Source organism: Larus michahellis, chromosome 3 (genome assembly GCF_964199755.1).
Source record: "Larus michahellis chromosome 3, bLarMic1.1, whole genome shotgun sequence".
Classification (NCBI taxonomy): Eukaryota; Metazoa; Chordata; class Aves; order Charadriiformes; family Laridae; genus Larus; species Larus michahellis.
The window spans coordinates 73,846,704-73,871,957 of NC_133898.1; the positions used below are offsets into that span (position 1 = coordinate 73,846,704).

The 25,254-nt window shown below is 42.1% G+C and overlaps 1 protein-coding gene across 1 annotated transcript in view; it reads right to left on the minus strand.

Moving 5' to 3' along the window:
• The window catches only part of RNF217 (ring finger protein 217), a 70,001-nt gene that overhangs the window by 22,451 nt on the left and 22,296 nt on the right, over positions 1–25,254 (minus strand). Inside the window, exons 2-3 of the mRNA XM_074580838.1 lie at positions 13,903–14,136; positions 4,359–4,523 (exon numbers count right to left, since the gene is read on the minus strand). Coding sequence (XP_074436939.1) covers positions 4,359–4,523; positions 13,903–14,136 — 399 coding nt within the window. The remainder of the gene's footprint in view (positions 1–4,358; positions 4,524–13,902; positions 14,137–25,254) is intronic.

A 25,254-nucleotide genomic window follows, 5' to 3' on the forward strand; every position in this document is an offset into this window, starting at 1 on the left:
CTGCTTTCAAGCCTGAGACATGACATCTCACCAGATCAGCTTCAGCTCTCGTTCACACGGACATGCCTCCCTCCCCTCAGGACAATCCACTGAGAGAGATGGATTACAAATCTATAGGTTGGGAAGGCGATCACCGATGGGTCAGATATCACCACAAGTGTTCCTGCTCCGCTGGCGATACCCCGGCACGCAGCAGGGAGCGGGGGGAATGTACGGGGCCGGGAATGTGGCTTGCTATAGTTAGCTGTAGCTGTGCAGGGTTTGGTGCCTTCTAAGTGCGGGGTCCCCAGCAGCACGGTGGGGATGGAGGAGCCAAGGCGAGAGCACGATGACCGCAAGGCCCAGTTTCTGCCTCCAAGCATTCAGTCAGTCTTACCAGCTTCATCCTGCACCCAGAGCCTGCTCAGACCCAAAGACACACCCTTGCCTTACAGGGAAAAGTTTCGTCATTCAGAAACCCACGAATCGCTCTCAGAACAAGAGGGGTGAAAACTATACATCAGCAGCAAAACACACAGAGGTCAGAGTCGTAAGGAAACAACTGAAGTAGCACAGTGGCTATTTCAGACCCTCACTTTACACCCTCTGCGTGTTACATGCCCTCTCACAGAAATCTTCCAGGGAAATTGCTTCCAAGAGATCTGAGGAAGACAGTGGCCATTTCTCCTCCACGCCTGCTGAAGAAAGCCTGGTGCACAGCTTTATCCCTTCATATAAAAGGACCCTCCTCCCTCCAGAGGATGGGAAGTAATTTGCAGAGCACCTTCAAAAACTATGCCCCAGTTTATTTGATAACACTCATATTAATCAGAACAGCGAATCATAGAATGGTTTGGGTTGGAAGGGACCTTAAAGATCATCTAGTTCCAACCCCCCTGCCATGGGCTGGGACACCTTGCAGGTTGCTCAAAGCCCAATCCACAGATAAGAAGTATATACTCCGTGATTTGCATTGACATCCTTGTTTACTTGAATTTCTGCTGCCGTTCAAAGCTTTCTAAGCTAGAGCTGCTGTTTGGTGTTTCCTCAGACACGTGTTTTTGATATCTGTGGTAAGGTAACACCAACATGAAGTATTTCCTTGGTTTGCTGTGCTGTAAAACCACTAGTGGAAAAAAGGCATTTTGCTGCAAACACACTGTCGCAAGAAATCGTAAAAAATAAAACCCTAGAAGAGTAGTGGGAAAGACAAACAAGGTTACAGGTTTGATGAAAAGGCATCTAATAGCATGTAGCAAGCTTTCCCTCATTAGCCAGCTCCCTCTAGAACAAGATCAGCACTTTTCCAACAAGTCTTGTTGAGAAAAATGGTCTAATGCAGCGTTTCGCAAAAGAGCGTATAATAGATTTGGAAAAGGCTCTATTAAAAACAAAAAATATGTCAAAATTAATTTAAGATATAGTTTTTTTAAAAAGTAGCATTTTGTAATATTACCATGCTGATATATAATCACAAAATGAATCCACAATTACGTATTTTGACAGTGTGTAACATTCTTATTTGCTTATGTAAGCACATCTTAGAAATAGCTTATATTTATCTAGTCTTTCTATTTGGTGCACTAAAGCTGTGTACACCTACAGGAAAAAGGAATCCCAGTTTAAGCTTATTTAACAGTGCCCGCTAGTATTCACTTACAAAGGATTATGTTCTTTCAAAGCACTTACCAAAACCACCGAAAAAAAACCCTTGTGAATACTTGCCTGAGGATCTGCCCATCACACCCCCCCCCCATAAGAGTGCTCCTGTTTTCTCACCTGCATGCCCAGACAAGGTAATAATTGTGCATTTTGCTTCGGTGGTACAGCTACTTAAAGAAAGAGTCTGTGTGCATATATGGATCTGCGTGTATATATAATTATCTCCAGAAGATATCTGTAAAGTATGGCCACAGTTTACACTGGAAGTTACCAGCAAGTTTACAAGTTATCTCAGTAAAGAAATTCTACCTCTACCGAAGCTTCTACCTTTAATTTCTCTTAGCTTCAGTTTTAGCATAAAGATTAAATACTAATATCTTGACGCTTACAATTTATTCTTGACTTTTCCTCAATCTGTTTGTCAGTTTCGACTGCTGCAAGTTTTTACACAAAACATGCAAGAGGCTCTTTAAATAGAATCTATGCACTTACAAAATAAAATACGTTGTCACCTGAAACATTGCCTATGTGGATCCAGAACAAGGATATATCACACAGTATATCACCAACTCTGTTTTCTCTGTCACTCTTTTCTCTAGTTTATTTGGAAATACGACAGTCGTCTGATTCAATGTTATTTTATGTAGGGGTTTTGGGGGGATGGCTGGAGAGAGAGGCAGAGGAAGTATTAGCTCCAGTCCCCTGACCCCAAATTGTTAACTGTTGCTATGTTTATGCCCATGTGCCCAGACATCTATTAATGCTGTGATGAAGATAAAGAATGCTGTATGTGTTTTTTTATAACTACTCAATAACAGATTATGGGGAAGAAAAAAGAAAAAGAACAGTACCAGTAACCACTGGCTAAGTGGTTCTCTTGATTACTTGCTGGTTATAGATTTGATTTAAAAAACAACATGTTGATATAAACATTTTTAAGGTTGTAGGCAAGAAGAACTTCTTTCAGCTCTGGAGAAAAATATCAGGAGTATGGGTAGTGATACAGTTTATGAAAAGGCTAAACTCTTCAATATTCACTTCGATCCCTCTTCGATATTCACTTATAATACCACAGTACCAGAAAGGACTTAATACAGGTTCTTTTTCTGCATTAGTTTAATAACTTTACATACTGCCTCCCACCACAGTGGAGGCTTTATATTCTTTTCTTATGAAAAGAAACCTATAGTCTTTTTGGAATTAATAGCCAAACTCATGCAACTTCAGGTTTCAAAATTAGTGACTTGACCTGCACAAGCTTCAAGCATCCAGCCTTTTCTTTTGCAGACAGTGAAAACAGCTGTATGTTTGGTGTTTTAAATTTAAAAATAAAGGATAAGCACATAAGGATTAGCACTTTTAGTTCCTTTCTCTTTCCAGCTAGCAGACCTCTTTCCCCTGGTTTTCCACATTCATAGTTTTTTACTTCGTGCATTTACTTCTTCTTTTTTTGGATAACTTATTTCAGTAGTTACATCATCCACATTGTCATAAAATCTCAATCTGGACACAAGTCAAAGAATTAAAACCAAAGCAGATACTCCTTCCCACTGCAAAAGGAACAAAGTTTCTCAAAAGATATTACTGTAAGACTTCCCAGAAAATGAACATTTTTAGAACTGGCTCTAACCTATCAACTCTTACCAAACGGCAGGCTGTTAAAACTCTGTTCAAATGTCACGTGTGCATGGGAGAAGGGTAAACAACTGACTGCTGATTTCAGAGCATTCCAAATTTTGCTTAGTACTTTAAAATCTTTCAATTTCAAGCTATGACATCACAGGCATTTTTTCCTCAAGACCAAAATAACTGATAAACATTCTCCTATTTGCAGAAGGTAGGGCTCAAACTGTGAAAAAAGTATACTTTGGACTTTTAGAAGTTAATCTTCCCATTCAACATTTATTTCCTACCAAATGCTCCCATTTTCTTAATTTGTCCTCTCCATGAAGTAGATGTAGAGCAACAGATAGGTCCAGGTTAGACACTCCCTTTCAAAAAAGACAGACTCCCAAGACTCTCAAGATTTTGACTTACTACTCTGTCAGAAGCTGGAGATAAGTGCTGTGAAAAGAATAGTGAACAAAACATAATGGCCACCTTCATTAAAGGCACCCAGGGCAGGGGTGTGAGGGGCTGTTGCACCTCATTTGAGTAGTGGGAAATATTTCCTATCCTGGAAGAGATTAATGACGTTTTTAGGGCACAGGACTGTACTTCAGTTTGTTGAAAATGAAACTAATTTATGGGAAAGGCTTGTGAAGAACTGACATTTAACGCCAAAAAACCTCTGATTTTACTAAATCTTGAAGTCTCCCTTAGTTAACTTGTTGATAGATTACTTTCTGCCTTCTCAGGAACTCAATTCACCCAAGCTCTGGAAAACTTGACAAAGGGTACCATATTTCTCTTAAAGCTTTACAGCTGTATTTTAGGAAAAATTTGTACTGTAACACACATTCATTATAAGCATACATTAAGGCCTCCTCTTAGGATTTCCCTAGTGTTTCTTTTACGTGCATAGATTCTGCAGAATCAGTGTGGGAACCTGCAAGTAAAACACCTGACCGGTTTTCCTCAATCGGTCATTGACAAGGATCTGCACAGCAAGCGTGAATTCTATTTCCAAGGCTGACCAGAAGCTACAAATATTTACTTGAAATACATATTTAAACGGTTTGAAGACACTACCTGCAAGCCAAGGGAGAGCAGCTCACCTTGCATTTTGGACACTTCTGGGCATTCCTCTGCCCGTGTTCGATTTCGTTGGCCCAGTGACGCAACAACTTGTCTCCCTTCTTGTATTCTTTGCAGTTAACGCCTTCATGCCAGGGAGAGTGGCACTTGAAACACCAGACAAATTGGCAAGATGGACACTGGATCTGTATAAATGAGAAAACACCACATGTTTGCAAGATAGGCGCTGACCCAACTGGAAAGCCCATTTTGAAACCACTGCTCTTAAATTAAGAGAGTAGCTGCCCAGCAAAGGTCTAACACCTTTTGAGATGTCTGTTTTAGAATCATAGAGTCATAGACTCATTTAGGTTGGAAAAGACCCTTGGGATCATCGAGTCCAACATCAACTTCACTCTACAAAGTTCTCCCTTACACCATATCCCTTAACACCACATCTAAATGAGTCTTAAACACATTCAGGGATGGTGACTCCACCACCTCCCTGGGCAGCCTATTCCAGTGTCTGACCACTCTTTCTGTGAAGAATTTTTTCCTAATGTCCAGCCTAAACCTACCCTGTTGCAGCTTGAAGCCATTCCCTCTTGTTCTATCACTAATTACCTGTGAGAAGAGACCAGCACCAACCTCCCTACAATGGCCTTTCAAGTAGTTGTAGAGAGCGATGAGGTCTCCCCTCAGCCTCCTCTTCCTCAAACTAAACAGTCCCAGCTCCTTCAGTCGCTCCTCATACGATTTATTCTGCAGGCCCTTCACCAGCTTCGTTGCCCTCCTCTGCACTCGCTCCAGCACCTCGATATCTCTCTCATATTGAGGTGCCCAGAACTGGACACAATACTCAAGGTGTGGCCTCACCAGTGCTGAGTACAGGGGGACAATCACCTCCCTACTTCTGCAGGTCACACTATTTCTAATACAAGCCAGGGTGGCATTGGCCCTCTTGGCCACCTGGGCACACTGCTGGCTCATGCTCAGCCGCTTGTCAGTTCGAACCCCCAGGTCCTTTTCTGCCAGGCAGCTCTCCAGCCACACTTCCCCAAGCCTGTAGTGATGCATGGGGTTGTGGCCCAAGTGCAGGACCAGGCACTTGGCCTTGTTGAAGCACGTTCCATTAGCATTGGCCCATCGATCCAATCTATCCAAGTCTCTCTGTAGAGCCTCCCTAGCCTCATGCAGATCAACACTCCCGCTTAGCTTCGTGTCATCTGCAAACTTGCTGATGATACACTCTATGTCCTTATCAAGGTCATCAATAAAGATGTGAACAGAAATGGTCCCAACACCGAGCCCTGTTTTAAAAACACAAGAAGCTGTGGAAGCTAACTTGTTCTTTTTCTTTTTTAAAAGAGAGAAAATACAGAACTAATTGCTGAACCCAGGAAAGGTCCCAATCAAACGAACACAAGTAGCTCGGCTTAAGCATAGGAACTGCTGCGCAAATTCACCATGTGGCTCAAATGCCAAAAGCCAAAATCCAGGACACTTATTCAATTGCCTCCAATATATGCATGAGACCACCTAAAAATTAGCAGCCAGTTTTCAGTGCGGTGGATCTCAGTCTTCTAGTTATAAACTTCACTGCCGAGGCCATCACCAGGGACTACATGGTCTTCTGAAGCAGCTCTGCAGAGCCCAGAATGGGTTATGAAGCTTATATTAGAAATGGTCCTGGGAAAAGGGTCCCAGAGCAAGGGTCTCAACCAAGGCCACAACTACCACCTGGGATTCAGGCACCTTCTTTTGCACTTGACTGCATAAGGGCAAGCTGAAGCTGTGCCAAACAGTCCGCCTGGTACAGACCACACAGAATGGCAAAAACCACAAGCCAAGCTCCTTAAATTGAGAACGGATCTACTCTTCCCACTCCCTGGGTTTTAAATCATTGCGTCAAACAGGTACCATTGTCATCATGTCTTCCTCCAGAGCCTGGCTATTTTTTTTTGAAAAAAGCTACAGCAGCTGCTGTGTTTGTAGAAGTAATAAATAGAGGCACATTGCAGGTGCTTATCTGATGAAAGCCAGGCCTCCTACCTGGATCATGACTAAGGAAAGCAAGAATTAGAAGCCACATTAGACACAGGCACATCTAGGCTCCTGCAATGTCTTCACTTCTGCTGTGTTTGGCAGCAAAATGTCTCAGCCTGGATGATGGGAAGGCAACTGTCAAGCCCAGTCCACCAGTTCCAGTTGCAGCCCATGCCTGGCACTGCCCTGTCTTCGTACCAGCTGATGGACGGGACTGAAGAATTCAGCCAGCCAAAAAATAACTTTTTGCTTGTATCTGAGTCCAGATCTGGATCACCGCCAACACATGGACGTGTCTGTGCTGGCCATGTGTGGCGCGGGGGTGCTGTTCAGGAAACTAGGGTGTAGGGTAGACTAGGTGTAATCTACATCCTAGGGTGTAGTCACATTTGAAATCCCCATAACATATTTCCAAAGTCCTCACTCCCACCAGTTGCCGTACCCTCTGCTCAGACATGTCGACTGGTGGTGTGCTGCCTCGGCTCCAGTGCGAGTCCAAAGTAGGCGCCCTGATCTCCCTTTAAGTATTTTGCTGGGGGACAGCCAAAATTATTATTTATATGTGCAATTCCTACATCCGTCACTACCAGCACGCTATTACAAAGCTGATCTGATCTCTGATGCATGACCGAGAAATGAAGCCGTCTGCTACCCTTAATGCTATTCCCCAAGTTCTATATGCAGAGATAGCTTTTAGTTTTTTGCCTTTAATGTTTCCCATTAAAAACCTAATTGACACAATGGCTCAAGCTGAGCATTTTTATGACCCTAGATGACCCATTTTTCAGCAGTTATCTTTAACTTCACCTGTAGAGAATAAAGTTTGGGTTTTTGTTGGTGTGAGGTTTTTTGGGTTTTGTGCTTGTTTGTTTAGGTTTTGGGGTTTTTTTGGGTTTGTTTTTTTTTTTTTAAAACACACTGCAGCAGTGTATAACAGCCATAGCTTCATTTGTACAAAGTGATGCACCTCTGACTGTGCGGCACTATTTAACCGAGTATTTTACCTTTAATGGCAGACTGTATGATGTGGTGCTCAGTGCATCACTTCAGCTTACTTCTTTATGCCAATCCACATTTACGGATCAGCAAATGCAACAATGGGAGTTAGCGGTCAAGAGAATTACTAATTTTCTCAGTACCCATAAGACAGCATGTCCCTCTCTAGGATCCTTTGCCTGGGCATAAGGCTAAGGTGCAAAGACAGGAAGCACCATCAAGAAGTTGACAGATTTCCACCACCTTTGGCCACAAGGATGATCAGAGGGCTGGAGCACCTCTCCTATGAGGACAGGCTGAGAGAGTTGGGGTTGTTCAGTCTGGAGAAAAGAAGGCTCCGAGGAGACCTTATAGTGGCCTACCAGTATCCTAAGGGGGCCTACAAGAAAGCTGGTGAGGGACTTTTTAGGATGTCGGGTAATGGTAGGACCAGAGGGAATGGATTAGAACTAGAGATGGGTCGATTCAGATTGGACGTTAGGAAGAAGTTCTTCACCATGAGGGTGGTGAGATACTGGAACAGGTTGCCCAGAGAAGCTGTGGAAGCCCCATCCCTGGAAGTGTTCAAGGCCAGGTTGGATGGGGCTTTGAGCAACCTGGTCTAGTGGGAGGTGTCCCTTCCCATGGCAGGGGGTTGGAACTAGATGATCTTTAAGGTCCCTTCCAACCCTAACAATTCTATGATTCTATTTTCTTCTTATTCATACAAATTAACATTTTAGTCAGTTACCATCTACTAGTCATTACCCTTGTAAAAAAAATAAATCATACATGAATTTAAGTGTTAGAATACATGTTTCCTTCATATCAAGCAGACTCAAAGAGAGTGTAATATTAAAATAGATTAAATTCTAATATCCTGTACCCAGTGCAAGTATGACTGACTGATTTCTATAGCTACAAAGTGACATTTTTGCGAGGGCACACAGTAAGACACCTCACACGGAAGAAAACCACACTTATCACACGCTTCCTGTCAATGAAATATATTACTGAAGACACAGGTAGGCAGCACAAAACGAAGCAAAACCAACAATTGTAGGGAAACAATACATTAAAGTTGCAATGTGTGGATTACAAATATTATTACTTTTTGCATGAAAACACAGTAATGTTTAAGGCCGACTTGAAGTATAAAACAAATGGAATACAAAATATAACCGGTGCCCTGTCTCCGATTTCTTGGTCTACTGGCCCAGATACTAAACCAAAGGAAATACACTATCCTGCATCTCTGATTCCCAAATTAATTCTCCTAATAAAAACAGCTTAAGAGAAAAGAAGAAAATTCCCACTCTGAAGAACCTAAAGCATAGCATATTTATTGCTACTAAACAAACTAACAGAAAGCACTGGTCTATGCTTCTACAATCCTTTAGAAACCAATATGCACAAAATAGATTAGATTACTAGTGACTAACCTGCCCAGTATCTCCGGATCTTTTTTTTTCCCCACTTCCCCCCTAGCTCCCCCCCAAGCTTTGAATTTACGTTTTTCAATAATACATGTCACAGTGACCTACTGCTGAGAAGACAGATTGTAGTAGGCATCACAGCGTATTACTCAGTATTTCTTATGCCTCAGCCAAAGATGAAGCTTGTAGCCACAATTAAGCGTTCTGCAACCTGAAAGCTTTTATCAGTTGCAGTATTCAGACATTTGAGATGGAACATGAATGTTAAAACACACAAACCCACACTGACAGGTCTAGGAAGCTGCAAGTTAAAGCTTCTTTCTTAAACAAAATGTCAACATAATTTAAAACATAGGTTTTGTGGGTTTGGTTTTAGGTGGGTTTTTTTTGGTGAAAATCTGACACAAATTCATTGCAGGCTCCATCTTTCTATTATAGCATGTATATAATTGCAAGAAATATAGCAGCCACCAGGATATATACTTAATCTTATACACGCACAGTGACATCAGATGTTTCCAAACACGTTACTTAGAAAGTACTGAAATACAGGATGAGGCTGTAACCACATGAACTCAGAATAACGTTTGTTACCATGAATGGCCCTGACTAACTGAAGTAAACAAGTGGGAACGGTCTATTCATTACCGGGTTTGGAGTTCCTAGTTTCCTCTTCCACCTGCCACCCGTCACAGGGCCTTCCACAAAACTGAACTGGTAAATAGTTTTTACATTTTGAATATGCCACTTCATGTCTCTGCTGTTCAATACTGTCTGGACATACATTAAGCATGCAAAAAAAGCAGTTTAAGTACTTGTGAACCTTATTTTTCTTGGAACTAGTGGCCACAAAACAAAACCCTAAACCTATTCAAACTTGGATGCAGTGTGACACCAGCGTGCTTAAGAAACAGGAACACAATCGGGCAATTGCAATTACAGCAGTCTTTCACATTCTTATTCCATTCTTTCGCTGCAAGAAAAAAAGTCAAGTATGATTTGCTTTATGCTTCAGTTTTAGTGCGTGAAATCATAACGAGGACACAGAAATGCTATCTACATATAATTTAAAGCAGTAAAATATATAGTCCAGCAAAGCAGATAAATTGTATCCAGAAGAAAACCCCAAAACGTTAATCTAGTCTGTTTTCAAATATGTTTTTCCTCACACAAACATTTTCCCATTTCTTTTACGACTTCCATTTCAGTCGATCAGAATTGAGAGGATGGATATATACACAAACTTCCATGCCATCTGGAGGTCAGTCTCCCTTGAAATAGAAAAGATTACACAACTTCTCATACTAACCTTTTTGGTTCTCAGCTTTCTGAAACACTGACCTTTGAGGCTAATATTTTTCCATTTTCTTAGCTAGCCTCTTTACTGCAAACTATTCAAGCTATCATTTTCCTCACCTCCCAGGAAAAGACCTTTCAAAATTGGTAGGTAAAACACAAAACACTGCTCTATGTGAGATGACAACAGCAAAACTGACCGCACATTAAAAATATTCTGAGCGCCTCAAGCTGCAAAAGGCTTAGTGGGATTTTCTGCTGCTTAGTGCAACACTAGCTATATAACGGGATGGCAGAATTAATTGTGCAACTAACTGATTACATGAATTACAGTCTCTAGCTACAGCTACCCAGTCACGTAATTCTAAAATAAATATGGGCTCCTGCCAAAACAGCTGCCTCCTCCTCATCACCACCCATCCCCTCTCTTGTACAAGCTGAAAATAAGCAACAACAAAACAAACAAATCTTGTATCCCATTGGAGCTGATCTTTGATCCAGCTCTCAGTGTGACACCAAAACATCAACGAGAGCAAAAGCAAGCTGGCAGGGATGAACAGCTGAGAGCAAAGAGGGAGAGCATGGCAAAATCACCATGTCTGCAGCAGTTCAGGCTCAAGGCAGAATGAAGTGATGTGTGGCCATGAAGATATCTGCTACTCAAGGTTAAAATCTGATCCAAAAAATGGGGGGGGGGGGGGGGGGAATAGATTGATATGAACTACAGAGATCCACTCTATCACAGCATCTTTGTAGGTACAGCTTCCTACTAGTTCTAGAGCAACAAGTTTCAGAAACTCTTGAGTAGTTCAAACAAAAGATAGTTTATATAACAACGGCATTAAAAAAACACATTTCCAAAGCCAAGCACTCAAACCCTTCTTTTATGTGATGTGTGTCTCTTGACAGAAGTGAACAAGAAATCTTCATTATGAACCTCACAGGTTGATAAGGCAGAAATAGAGTCCTAGAATCAAGAACTGCTTCTTCGTGGCAGGTCAAAGAACTAACATTAAAACCACAGGTGAAATACAGGGCTTAGGGGGGAAAAAAAACCTCCAACCCTCCTCCCTCCCCTCCACCAAAAAAAAAAAAAACCCAAAAAAACAACCTCACAGAACAAGCCAACATACTCACTCTTGTAGAACTTGTATCTGTTCCCATGCATAGAAACTGAACTACCCATTTTTCAGTTTTTGACCATTTCCTTTGCACTTTGGCATACCAGCTTTGACCAAAGGTTTATTAGGACCTTGCCTACAACCAAGTCTCACACTCCCAATTTAGGTCATAAGAGACAGGATGGGGGTATGTCCTTACTTAAAGCTTTTGTGATACAAGTATTTGATATAGGAAACTGAATAGTCACACTGATGTACTGTGCTGTCCTAAGTGTCACTAACGGGAGAAGAGAGGTTTGAAGAGCAAGGTTCCCTTTTTTTCCCCTCCTTCTAACAACTTACATGCACCAGCTAACTTTCTAGGCTCAGCACACCGAGACTTTGATCTCAAAAGTGAAAAACAGCAGCAGCCAACTGAACTGCTGGGCTTCGATTAGTTTAGCTGACACAAACCAGCTACAGTAAGGAAAATCAATCTACCTAATCACTTCGCTATCTCTTTACATTTAAGTGTTCAGTTCATTTACAATTTTAAATACTGTATCAAATTTTAAGAATGCCATTAACAAAATTTCAAAAGTATGTGTTCAAATGTGCTCTTGGATTTTCCAGTGTTTTCCTGTCGCAGTGTACAGGAGAGCCAAGGTACTGGCACAGAGGCCTCATGTGCAGTGATCCCACTAGCAGGCTCGTGCGTAGACTTTCTCCACGCATGACTCAGTTCTTCTGAAGGCAGCACTTCCGCTGCTGGCACAGAATTCCTCTGGCGCAATTACTGTTTATATTGCTCGTATGGGAATATTCGACTCTCCTAGTCTCCAGCCAGATGCCTCCTATGCTATATGCAGAAGAAAATGAGTCTGTACCTCCAAAGAGCCTATATTTTAAGGCACAGACAAGTTATGATACAAACAAACAATCACCTAAGAATCTCAGAAAACTGAGGTAATAATGGTCCCCAGCTACATGTGCATGTAATTGTTCATATATGCAAAATCTTATACATGGTCTCTCTTTTAAATCTTATCCCTGCAGCAAAACTCTTTCCTGTGCTAAGCTTAAAATAAGTCACTAAAACCGTACCTATGCCAGAAAACAACACAGGTTCAGGGAGTAGGCTGAAGCCCTGGACTATGACCATCCATGCTGCTTGCTAGCACTGTCCTAATTATATTTCTGACCAGCATCAACTAGACGTTCTTCCAGGCAACAACTGGCTACAGCTCAAAGGACACGCTTTGCCAGAATCTGTTCCCAGAAGGAGACGTGAGCTCTGCAGATCAGAGCTACACATACTGCATCACCACAGGAGCAGGGAACTGCTGCCGGCTCGCACTATTTCATGCGCCACACAGTCTCCCATTCCTTCTGATTATGATTTGTAGGGAAGTGGTGGGAACATTTTAACTACAGCACTTTAACTCGTAAAAGAGCACCGGTGGGCAGAACGACCCATTTTGTGCCTTGGGGAACATTCTCAGAGTTGGCATCCCATGATACAACAGCTGCACCACCTGCGACCCACATCAGTGGGACAGTAACAGCCTCTGGCACCTTAAGGGAGGCTGCTGCAGAAGCATTACAACATCTGATGTACCCTGAACCGTGCATCCTGTCTACACCTGAGGGAATGCTAAGCGGATGGGTGAAGGAGAATGGCTGTGGGCAGAAGGAATTTTACCTGCGGTTTTGAATTTCTCCACCTCTGTGTAGGATGCCAAAAAACCTGAAAATGTTGAGTCCAACAGACATTGTGGCACGTAATTCATGCGCTGCACAGATATACATAAGTAGCTCATAACTCAAGAGTTAGCTTTACCAAAGTTTCAACTCACTGGATACGCAACCTTCCACCTTTTAATCTCTATACTGGGCTGAATCTTATGTTGTGTAATTAGGGCTATCTAAACAGTCATCTAAACTCCTACTGAGGAGAACTGGTTTGTCCAGGAAAGGCCAGCTCAATCATGAAATTAACCACAATAAATCTAATAACCGGATGGAAAACTAACACAGAGCATGACGCTGCAGACAGAACCTTTGTCTTCTGGATCTGAGATGGACCTTCAGCAGCTCAAAGCTATTTCTAACTGTAATCTCTTGCTTTTTATCTTTGATTGAAGTAACAGTACAAGCAAATCTTCTACTAAAAGAAATGCTGTAAAAGTGGGGTTTTTTCTGTTTCTCAAGTTTTCTGTATTGTCAGTGATGAGACTACAGTAATGTATAACCTCTGGGAAGGGACCAAAGAAACTAAAACCAAGAAGCGGGACAGACAAAACCTCTAGTTCTAAGGAAGGAACAAGCCAACAGCATAACACCATAAATGCCCAGAATTCACTTGCTCAGAGTTTCAGGGAAAACTTATCTTTGCGAAAGATAAGATATGAGATATTTCGCTATAAGATATCTTATAGCGAAAACTTCCCCAGTCTCTTCTGATCGTGACCATATTGTTTGCACGTCAGAGAAGACATTCTTTAAACTGTGTGTCAGGACAAAACTATGCCACCTGCCAAAGAAAGAAGGACTGAAATTCAACTGTTTGAACTGTTAGAAATCAATTAAGTAGTTAATCAATGATGTACTACAGATTCGCATTCTTAATTACACCTCGCACACAGCCCCAGTGATGTAAGAAGTCTCATTTAATGCCCACCAAATGCCGTCCTACTTTTGCAGCGCCATTTAACCCTGGCAAGCATGCTCACTTTGTATTTGTTCTCCAATTTGGCAGGGGTAGGAATGTGGCCTCTCCTCCGGAAGGTTGTAAAGTGCTTGCACTGAGGGCATGGCTTGGTGCTGGAGTCAATGCGGCTGAGTTCCAGGAAATATTTATACTTGATGATGTCGTCGTGGGGCAGGTTATAGAGGACAGTTGTTTCATCCAGGTGTTCGCTGCACTCTGTGATCGGGCATTTTATATCCGCTTGTCCCAGCTGCACCTGCATATGAAAAAACCCAGAAGAGCTGTATGACCTTTTGCTTGGAAAAGATAAGCAAGCATTTATGAATTTTGTGAGGAAGTATAATTTCAAGTCCTGTAACAATCCACAGACTATCAAACATATTGTCTTAAAATTATTTTGACTTAGTCCAAGCACACTGCATTTTTTCCAGAGAGTATTTTCAAATCCAAACAGAAAAGCTCATTACCCACATGACAACTGCAGTTATTAAACGCCTCAATGTACATATCACATCTATGCACTCCATGAAACCAAAACACAAGTCCTAACTAGCAGCACCCACCCAGCACTCCTTGCTTGCGGTGTAATGGTCAGCGCACCACCATCACGGCTCATACAGGCTGTGAGAAAGCAGGCGGGGGAAACGTTTGTATACTGCTTCACTCCAAAACGGGCTGGGAATCACAGCACAGAGAAATTAAGTCAACTTAGGATCATCAGTCTAGCAGCTCTGACTCAGTGCTAGCCTTGAGCTGGTTCCTGCTCAGCAAGCTCAGTGCCTCTGCAGTCTGCTTACAAGCAGCTCCTTATATGCCACACCGCATACGGAGAAAGCGTTAGCTGAGCCTGGGGCTGACCAAGCTAATAAGTTTTCCCAGAACTCAGAGGTAGAGTTTAAAAACAACCTCCCAAAAAACCATAAAACCCCCCAAAAAAGCCTTAAAAACAACAACTAAAAAGACAACGAAACCAAAAACACGCACAGAAGCAAGCTCAGGTTTAACAGGGCTGAAAACGTTGTTGATCTAATGAGCCCTGACGGTCCCAAGCTGATCCATACGGTCAGATATCCACACCGCCTTTCCAGAGCGCCTGGGTTCGAGAACAGCACTGGACCCAGGTCTGCACCCTTCACTCTTGGCAAGCTTTAACAGCTTAGACTCCATGCCAAAACAGCAGATCCTACTTGGTCTGAGAGCAGCAGAGTTGCATTTGCTTGGCACTGAGCCTGAGTTAATAAACCCTGCTGGATCTTGAGAGTCTGCAAGGACCCGGCTCGAGCATGTTTGTGTCTGCCTCAAGTAATCTCGACTGAATGAGTGTTGACTGTACAAGTGGAGCTGACCACCAGCCCAATTCCTTCCTTAGCGAGCATCTCCATGCAGCGAAAAAGGGGTTTAATGGTGTAACCAGCAATCTCTTTCTAGGAATTACTGCCTCAAGGTTGGCAAGTTTCATTTCCCTAGACTGCTTATATTTTAAACATGCTCCATTATGGGAATCTGCCAAACAATACACTAAATACAACAGGAACACCTCAGATTTGGATGCAGATCTTGCTGCTGCATAGTGGTACCAGAAGACATGTCAGAGACTCCATTAATGCAGTACTTAAGCTGAGAAAGGAGGAAAAAAATAACTTCTGCAACCAGCACAACCCTGTCACTGCTGCCTCAGCAATGGAGCCATATGGGCTCTAACTGGATGATAATTAATTTAGTCAGGAGCCAGAGGATTAGAAGAGTCATAACAAAATGGTATAAAACCCAAGGCTCATACATACTGATTTCAAGAAAATTGCTACTGCACTACCTTTGTTCTCCCAGCAACGTAGCTAAACCCAAGCAGAGCAAAGAGGTTAGGTATGTATTAGAGAGAGAAAAGCAGGGTGAGGATGTCGGCAGCCCGTCCCAGACCAGAGTGCAGCCCAGAGAAAACCTCAGGGAGCAATGGCTGCCACGGTGCCCTGCGCAGCCTTGGCTCAGGGTGCCGGCAGACCTGCCTGCGGTACAGGGGAGAGGCAGCTCCCCCAGCAAGATACCCACTCTCAGAAGGGAGCTTCCCTGAACTTCACTTCCAGCTCTAAAAAGTGAGCAGAGCTCTACCACATGCAAACAAGTCTAGGCTCAAACAGTTGGGCTTTTACATGGATCACTGTAACTCCAGGAGCAGGCACTCAAAGGCATTTAAAAAAAAAAAAAAAGCCCCAAGCCCCACAAACTACATGCTGGGGAATGTCCACATTTTATATCTATAGGACACTAATTCAGCTGCAGCAGCATGCAAAAATTGAACTTGAGCCTATTACATCACTAGAGTGACTCTTCTCAGAGCAATCGCCCAGTACACCATGGGGCTGTCCTCAAAAAAAGCAGATGATGATCAATCCAGCACTATAGCACTCAAAAATGCTAAACTAGGAAAACAATTTGCCACAGGAATATAAAAAGCTATTGCACTACTGCACAGATTAGCATAAGCTTCTGTTTAAAGAAGTATTTAAAACCAAATAGTCAAATTAACCCCCCCTACAACACCTTCAGGGGTTTGGGTGGTTTTTATTTTTAAGCATTAGGGAAATGTTAAAAGAGGCAAACCCTTTTGCTAAGAGTAAACTAAGCTAGAATGGAGTAACAACTCACAGTGAGAAGGAAGGCACATTGTATCTGGCATCTAAGCTGGTACTTAAGAAGCACTGCTTATATTAAATGCTAGTTAGAACAAACCTGCATTAATAAAACAAAGGAATACAAAGATGAACATTTTCTGTATTTCGTGCCCACACAGAATATGATTAATATATGTGGTAAGAGTCAAGTGTGGTTTCAGTGTTTATTTTGAAAATATGTTTTACACCCACTTGAAGCAAATCATTTTTGTCCTCTGTAATAGTTTCAGCATTTCAAGTTTGGCCAAGATTGATCCTTTTCCTGTGTTTTGAATGGGACTGAAGTGAACAGAGCTGGTTTGCTTATTAGCAGTAACTTCAATGGAGCCTTGTCTTACCAAAACAGTCCATCTTTGTTTGTGAACTAGCATCGGCAATTGATTTAAGTACAGCTTTAGAGGTAGCCTGTCAGGCTACCTGCTGCTGCAGACCCAGAAGGTGCTACAGAATGGGAAAGAAAAAAAAAATCTCTTATGGGTAAAAATAACTGCTTTTATTCTTTTCCTTGATTTTTTTTAAAGAAATTCTGAAGAGCCTTATGCTTCAACATCAGCTTACCACAATGTCAAACGTCGAAGTTTTAAGAAATCTTTGAATTTCAAAATACGACTATGTATTAAGAACTTAAGACCTCTCAGTGTACACAACAGTATGGTGTATTTTCACAGCATGAGGAACGGACTCGGATACGTCTAAAACCAGCTGAGCTGCAATACAGTGTTAAATGTCAGGCAGCATCCAGTTCCTACACCCAGCTGTGCCTCACTTCTGTAAAGCACCTCAGCAGGGGCTAGCTCTGCTTACAATTCGTAAGGAGAAAGCAGCCTCTTGTGACTTTCATCCTACAAAAAGGTTAACATTTAAACTATGAGGAAAGCAATATGTACCTCCCCCTAATTCTTGACATTTTACTTGAAATGACTGGGGAGGGATGAGAGGGGGACACTCACCCAGACTCTACACTGGTCCACTAACTGCCCCAAAATGCAGCGATACCAGCAGCAGAAAACAGAAACAGATGGCGTGGTACTTTAAATCAGAAAATTATTTCCACCCCCTGAGTTTCTTTTTTAAAGGAAATCTTTGTTAGCTACACAGAAAACAAAGTTCAAACTACAGTGGAAGCACTGATTTATACCTGTCATTTAGCCTGGCCCAAGCTGGATGTAACATAACCTGTGCAGGCTTTCTACTTTAAAATAGACAAATACAAATTAGCATTTTCTAACTGAAATTCTACTCGTAGTTCAGAGATGCATATGCTAAATAAACCAGTAAATTGTTCTTACTTCTCACCTACTAATGGTGAAAGAAAAGTGAACAGTGCCATGTCTAATCTGCACTTCTGTAGAGAAATTCAATTTCTACCAGTGTGCCAATTTCTCACCTCTAAACTACCAAGGATGTTATGCATAAAAAATATTATTTTGGCAATGCACAAATGCAAGCGAAGAGACAGTCTGGTCTACAGGACCTTCATATTCTACAGGGAAAGAAACAAATGGGTTAAAGTTCCCTTTATTTATAAGCAAGGTTCCATCGCTTTCCAGTTCACTGGAAACATTGCTATTTTTACTGGTAAGTTGCAAATCAGTGAATGATCACTTTTCTTGTAGGTTTGGGAAGCTGAGAGGGTAATTTTGAATTTGTTTTCTTTATAAAAAAAAAAAAAAGAACTTCTGGAAAATACTTGAAGGGCTCACCATGGTTCAGGACTCCATAGTGGTAGGTATTAACCAAATGGAATCCAAGTAGACACTATTCAACAAGTGAAAACTTTTACTAAGCATTTTGCACCTGCCTTTAAGGTTGTGGTTCCATGACCATTTCTGTGGTTTGATTAACTTCAGCAGTCCAAATCCCCTGCCTCTGATTTGTGCCAGTGATACTCTGGCATTCTCCATCAAACTCTTTTTACCAAAAAAAAAAAAATCCTATAAAAAAGATTCTCTTTTTCAGTCCGTTTGTCCTCCTTCCTTATTGTCAAACAGTACAAATCCTCAGGGCTGCAGAACAAGCAAGAATGAACAGCTAGAACTAACAGTAATTAGATTCAGAGCTACTTAAGTTGTATCACCACCAAACAGGATAACAGACCGGGTTTCTTGTGTGCCACTTCCTCACTGGACATCTTCACCCATGTTCTTGCCTGTCATTCACTTGTTCACAAACCATACTCCATGGGTATGTTTCACTTTTATTCCCTCTTTTATTCATTTCTCAATACAGCAGACTTGCTATAAATTACTTTCTGAATCCCTTTCTCATTAAGTCATCCCACCATCTTCTCTGCCAACAACCACCTGTAACCTCACTCTAGTTGAGAGCCATCGCTCCCCTTCCTAGGAGGGAAGTGCTTCTCTAGCCTTAGTGGGGCATATATTGCTGACCTCAAAATGAGCCAAAGAGAGTTCAAAGTGGTGAGGATCTCTTGCACGCTGGCACTGAAATCATAATTGTTAATTTTTAGTTTTAATTCATATTTTCTGCTATGCCAGGAAATATCTGAGTGACCACCGAAACAACTAGAATGACCAGTCTTTCTTCACAGTCAGTGGAGAATGAGGAAGGTGACTGAGGCAATTCAAAGAAGGTGGCAAATGTCAACAGCACCTCTATGATGCCTAGGAGGGGAAAAAAAACCAAACAAACAAAAAAAAAAACCACCCAAAAAAACCGCCCACTTTTGCTCACCTCAGGGACCTAACTTCTCCCAGCACCAATATCTGACAGGTTTTCAAAGACAGAAAACCCAAAGAATTTCTTTATATTTGTGACAGATGCGCATTTTAAGTTGTATTGAAAATGGACATTTATTATTAACAAAAGTACAACCAGAGACTTGCACTCAAAAAAATAAATAATCAGATTTCTATTGTGTCACAAACTCACGCAGACCAACCCTAAAACAGTCCCTCAGGATGTTCACCTTCACTTGTCCTCTGAGGACACAAAGTCTTTGTTCTCCTTTCACATTGGTACTACACACCTGGATGAAGCAGTGACAATGACGTGGTGGTTCCTGCTCCATGTGACATTTAGAAAGAGAAAGTCACTCACAGGCATGAGCAGACAACATCTCTTCTAGACACAGCGTTACACAATCTGCATTAACTATCACATCGCCAACTAAAAAAGACACAAAAAGAAGAAAAATCTCAGGGCCTTTTAAGAACGTGTTGATACCTCATCCTTCAGGAGGAAAGGCCTGCAAAAGCAAGAAGCTGGGAGGGAATCACGGCGTAGGTAACTGCAACCCAACCACCACCAGTACATCAAAGGTTTGACCTTTCTGCTCCTAAAGCATGTCTTCTGAATGCTTTACAATGTGTATTTAAAGGCAGCATCAATTTAAATTCTCAAAGCTCATCTAGTTTTCACAACCTCAGCCACAGGCTGGGAGGATTCCAGCTTCATCCATGACACTCTGAGGACCGCTTTAGGGAGTGCACTTACACAAACCCACGTCCCCAGGGCGCTGCGGGATGCTGCAGCCACACACCAGCCAGGGCCACAGCTGGCATCACCTGCGCAGGCAGCCACCAGAGCGGCTTTAGCCCCAGAAACCAACCAAAACCTTAACTGGCAAAACCTGCCCCCGCAGCCTGGAGGGAAACACCAAACCACGGTGTCTGTTTCTCATCCAAACTCTTCTTTTTACTCCAGTCACATACAGGACTCGCCTAAAGAACTGTGAGGATAAGCTAGCAAGATATTCTTCAGAATACACCTAAACTCAACCAAAAACCTTTTTCTTCGAGGCCTCTTGATTTGCTTTGTCATTTGACGGCATGCTGGCTTGAGGTCTACTCCTTTTCCCTTCCTTCTACAGGACCAGGTGTTACCTGCTCACGTGGATTTGATGTCAACAGGAACACTCGGCTTCCATTTGTTCTGTTCACACAGGAACAGCATTTAGAGAAAATTACTTATAGAAAAATGAATTAACACTAAAATTCTCCCTCACAAGGTGTAAACAAGTAATTATCAGCCTGCTTCAGCATGAGCTTCCCCTCTACCCTTTTGTCTCCCGTTACTTTCTCTAGCACCAAGTTAATCAAAAAAGGAAGAGAAGATTTTACCTCAGTAATGCATTTAGAAAAAATGCGCTGAATTAAGTCATGTTTCCGCCTGCTACTACTCATCAAGCCTAGTGTGTGTCATCGGCAACCATGGAGTTTACACGCTTTCTGCTCTGTTTTTCGTGCATCCACCATGAGCCGAAACCCATAGCAGAGGCAGTGGTTAGTCCCGTGGCCGGACAAAACCAGGGCTGGTAAACCTGGACAGCTGACACTGAGCTGGGACACTCTCTGACAAAGAGCATACCAGAGTTAGACCGAGATCGGCTGACAGAAAGCTTTCACGACCTCTGGGAGCCCCGGAGCGTGCAAGATAAAGCAATCTTTCATCTCTCCTCCGGGGATGAATGCGGGGGCAGACGGAGGGGGAAATCCCAGTGGAGGAACGTAACCTAGGAAGAAGCGTGGCAGAAACTGCCAACCTTGGAGGAATCTGACCGAAACCCACAGGTCTCTCAGCATTCATTAAAGGGAACAAGGAAATGCATGAGAGCTTTCTTATTTTGACCAGGTGTGCATACTAGCAATGCTAGCTAAGTATGGGCATGGTAGTTTTTCCATTCCTTAGAACACACATTCACTTTTAGTAAAAGATCCAAAGATGCTCATGAAAGAAGAGCTTGGAGGACAGCAGACTGAGACAAGTACCCACCCTTTTTGGGGTGGAAAACAGAAGCAAATATATCCAAGCACTGAGAACAGTTGCTTCTGCCAAGGAACATGACCAAAAAGACCCACACCTGCTTGGTTTTAGTGCAGAAGACATTCCAGAAACAAAGCAAGGGCCAGGAGACCATCCACGTACCACGACACGCTCCAATAACCCAGCGATCTCACGAGTGAGCCCTGCTCACAGGGGCTCAGCAGCATTAGGAAATGCAAGTAGGGAAGCAGCATAAGGTAATGGTTTGTCAGACTTCCAGCATCAGAATAAAAACATCACAGCCAAATAGCACAGAACCAAAACAAACCAACTAAAGTAAAACAACTTTTACTAAAGTAAAACAACTACTATAAAAATCAGTCGGTTAACTCTTTAATCAGCTGGCCAGCATAAGACTTGTAGAAACTGTCATCTGTGTTTGAATTTTTTTACCAGCCAAGCCTAACCCATGTCTATTCTGCTCATCCGAGTGCTCTAGCAAGGAACAGACAAACTGCAAGAGCCAAGACTGAAATACCGGGAAGGAGAGGAATAAACAGGTCAAGCGGGACGGGAGGCAGGCATGACAGCAGCCACCAACCATGCAGCAGCGCAGGAGCCTTCCCCTGCCACGTGGCAGCATTTAGGGGCCTGACCTCCCAAAAACAGGTAAGTCATGATGTGAGTGTTTACAGTAATTCATTTAAATACTTACCTCGGAAAACAATAAATTAGAAGAAAAAAGTACACAAAAAACCCCATCAAAATCCCATTCTCCCTTTTCAATTAAGATTAAACCAAAGCGTGCTCAGTTACTTGAGCAGGTAATTTTTATCTATGTACCGGTCTCTTACAGGAGCAATGCTTAAAAAGGAACATAGCTGTTTCCTCATCTCATGTACAACAAAGTCCAGAACAGTCAAAACTCTGACCTCCACTGGGTTCAGACTGGATTAACCCAGATTCAGATGAATTCCAAGGAAATAACACTGTTAACTATTAACAATAATTAGTATCACAACCGAATCCTTTCCCATGCATTTCTTAAAGAGGGACAAAAAGCGAGCACTCATAACAGCATTATAGAAGAGTGAAAAATACATGGTCTCAATCTTCATTGAGAAATAGCACTTTAGTCTTCAGGGGGAGCCAAGCAAAATCCATCAACAACAGTGACAATTTATTCTACAACCATTTATGTTGAAAAAGGAGGTCAATAGCTCATTTTCCTACTATTTAGTAGGCAGGGTCCCAACCAGACACAAAAGCTGGAAAAGGCTCCCAAGTTCACATTTGCCAACCAGTGTTCCCCTTTCAAATAAAATAGGGTCCAAACCTCTGTACATTCGCACAACCTATTCGGTTATCTGTACTACTGAGCCTCTAATACAGATTAGTCCCGCTGGTATCACGAGCGATAGCTAATAGAACTTGTTATGTTTTACTGTTGTCCCTGAGGAAACGTTTCAGGGTGCTTAATATTTTCCCAACTGAAAGTGGCGTTTAGCATAAAACAAAGAAAAGCTCTCATAATCAAGGGATGGAGGTAGGGGAGGTATGCTCCCAGCTGTCTCACTACTTCATCCCAGGAGATGGCTACAAAACCTAACAGAGAGTTGCCACAGATGTGGGTGATGACTTAAAAATAGCAAGAACTTCAAACATAAATCTCTCAACTATTCTGTTAACCACCATGATCATCTGCATTCCCTGGTCTATAGAAAAAAGGACAAATGTTTTGTAGCCATTCTTAAGCCGTCCTGCTTTCCTTAAGAAAGCTACCTACAACTATTTATTTTCCATGTCTTTGCTAGGTCTGAGGTCGCAGGTGAGTTTTCTTGTGCATATATTAACAGCCAATGTTTTAATTCTTCAGTATCAGACATGAAACCAGTTGCACCCTCTTTACTTGGTAAATTTCATATAGGAACAGCAGAGTTGCAGAGGTGAAACCAAAAGCAGATGAAAGCCTGAAAAGTACTTTTTAACTGGCAGGTGATTGTCAGGAATGATAGTAACATACCTCACTGATAAGATTCAAGGTAGAGTATATGAACTTAAAATATCATTACTTGGCTTCCCCTACAAACAAGGTAATTTGAAGAAATTTGTTTATGCACTGAAGTTGTTACAAAATAGCTGCAATTTGAATTCTAAATAGTTATTTTGCTCTCCCTTCCTGAAAAGAGACCTATGTCAGCATACCAGTACCTAGCCACAATAAACAAAGCTGCTTTTAGTGAAAAGCTACTCTACGAAAACTACCACAAGGTGAAACAAATTGGTAACTTCTACATCACTTAAGTGATAAGCAGACTAGTGACACATTTTTAGGGATAAATACTTCCTGGGAAACATTAATGCAGGAGGGGCTTCCAAGCTTCTCCCCACATACCATCATTTGGACAAACCCCAGAAGCTCCAGTTTCACATGAGTTTCTGAAGCTATTTCTCATAATGCATTTTAAGTTTAAACCACATTTCAATACACATTTAATGCAGTGATGGATACAGCCACAACAGGGAGCAAATGTCCAAGATCAAGATGTCCAAACAGCACAGCCTTCTCCAGGGAACAGTTCAAGGCAAAAGCTTAAGCAGTGGCTCTGATCCATACTTGGAGAAGCAAAAGTGAAAGCAAAGCAAAAGTGTCGCCCCGCTAGGAGCAAATTACCCATCAGCAAACAGTTAAACTATTACCTAAGATACCTCAGCAGAAAACTGTGGCACAGAAGAAAAATCCTCTCATACAAGTTCAAAGAACAATTCTGCCCCAGAATCCAGTAGAGAGCTGCACTAGACTAGCACTCAGTGATTTCTAAACAGTGTATTTAACAGCCCAGCTATCAGAGTTGATTCTCCTGCTGGTCAAACCGTCAGTAGTTCGGGGGGTTTTACCATGTCAGGTTAGTCTCCCTGACAGTTTGCCAGAATTAGGTCCCAACAGAAGCTGGAAGACAGCCTTCAGCTGGAATAATGGAGAATGTTTGTGTATTGATTGCTGCAGACTTTGTTTGTCACAAGCACCTACAATCTTTAAAATGGCACAAAATCATTAGAAACCGCAAAACAAGGGGAGAAGCAGACAACACAGACGTTTTACACTGGGAAAAACAAACCCTAACTGTGTTCAGAACAATATATTCTGCTTACCACTTTTTCATAAAGCAAAGAAAACATGAAGCAAACTCATTTAAATTCCTAAAGGTAGCTCTATCAGCTGATTAGGTCGTTAAAACACTCATTTTCACACCAGGTTTGCCAGAAGAGAAGAAATTACAGTTTCCCATTTGTTCCAAGTTATCTTTTAAAAAAAAAAACTCAAAAGCCAAAAAACCCTAAACACTACTGCTTATTCATCTGCTGTTTATACATGTAAATTTATGTCCAAAAAAAGTATAACAAGATAGTGTGACCTTTATTATAAACCCTTTAGGAGTTCAAAACGTTGATGTGAATTTCATGAACCCTTTGCATTGTAGTGTTCTGCTCTGAGAGCCTGCTTTTGCTGCCAGGCAGAAGAGAAGAACAGAGGAAGAATAAGTCAAAGTGCCCCAGGTTAGACTCTTATCTAAAATTTCAAAGTTAACAGTGAGAAAAAGATTTGATTCTTGCAAAAATATTGTTGTGATCAGATAAGACTGTGGAAGTACTTGCTTGTAAGAGGAAAAAAAAACCAAACAAGGTAAAATTAAGGCTTCCCTTTCCTGTCTTATCACGTTTTCAATCCCTTCTGCTCACCCTGTATCACTGGGAGTTTAGCCCAAGATCTCCAGTTATGTGACCAATAGGCCTGAAAGGTTTGATGTGCAGGTCCAGCCAGACCACTCACATATCGGTTGGTCCGGGTACCTCTCCCCAGGTCTCAGACCCCTTCAGCCATTCTAGCAGGTCACAGTCAGCCAAGACTGCTGTTATCTCAGATTGCACCCTGCCTAATGGCTAAAAAATTATGGAAGAAGTCAATATAGCTTTCCCTC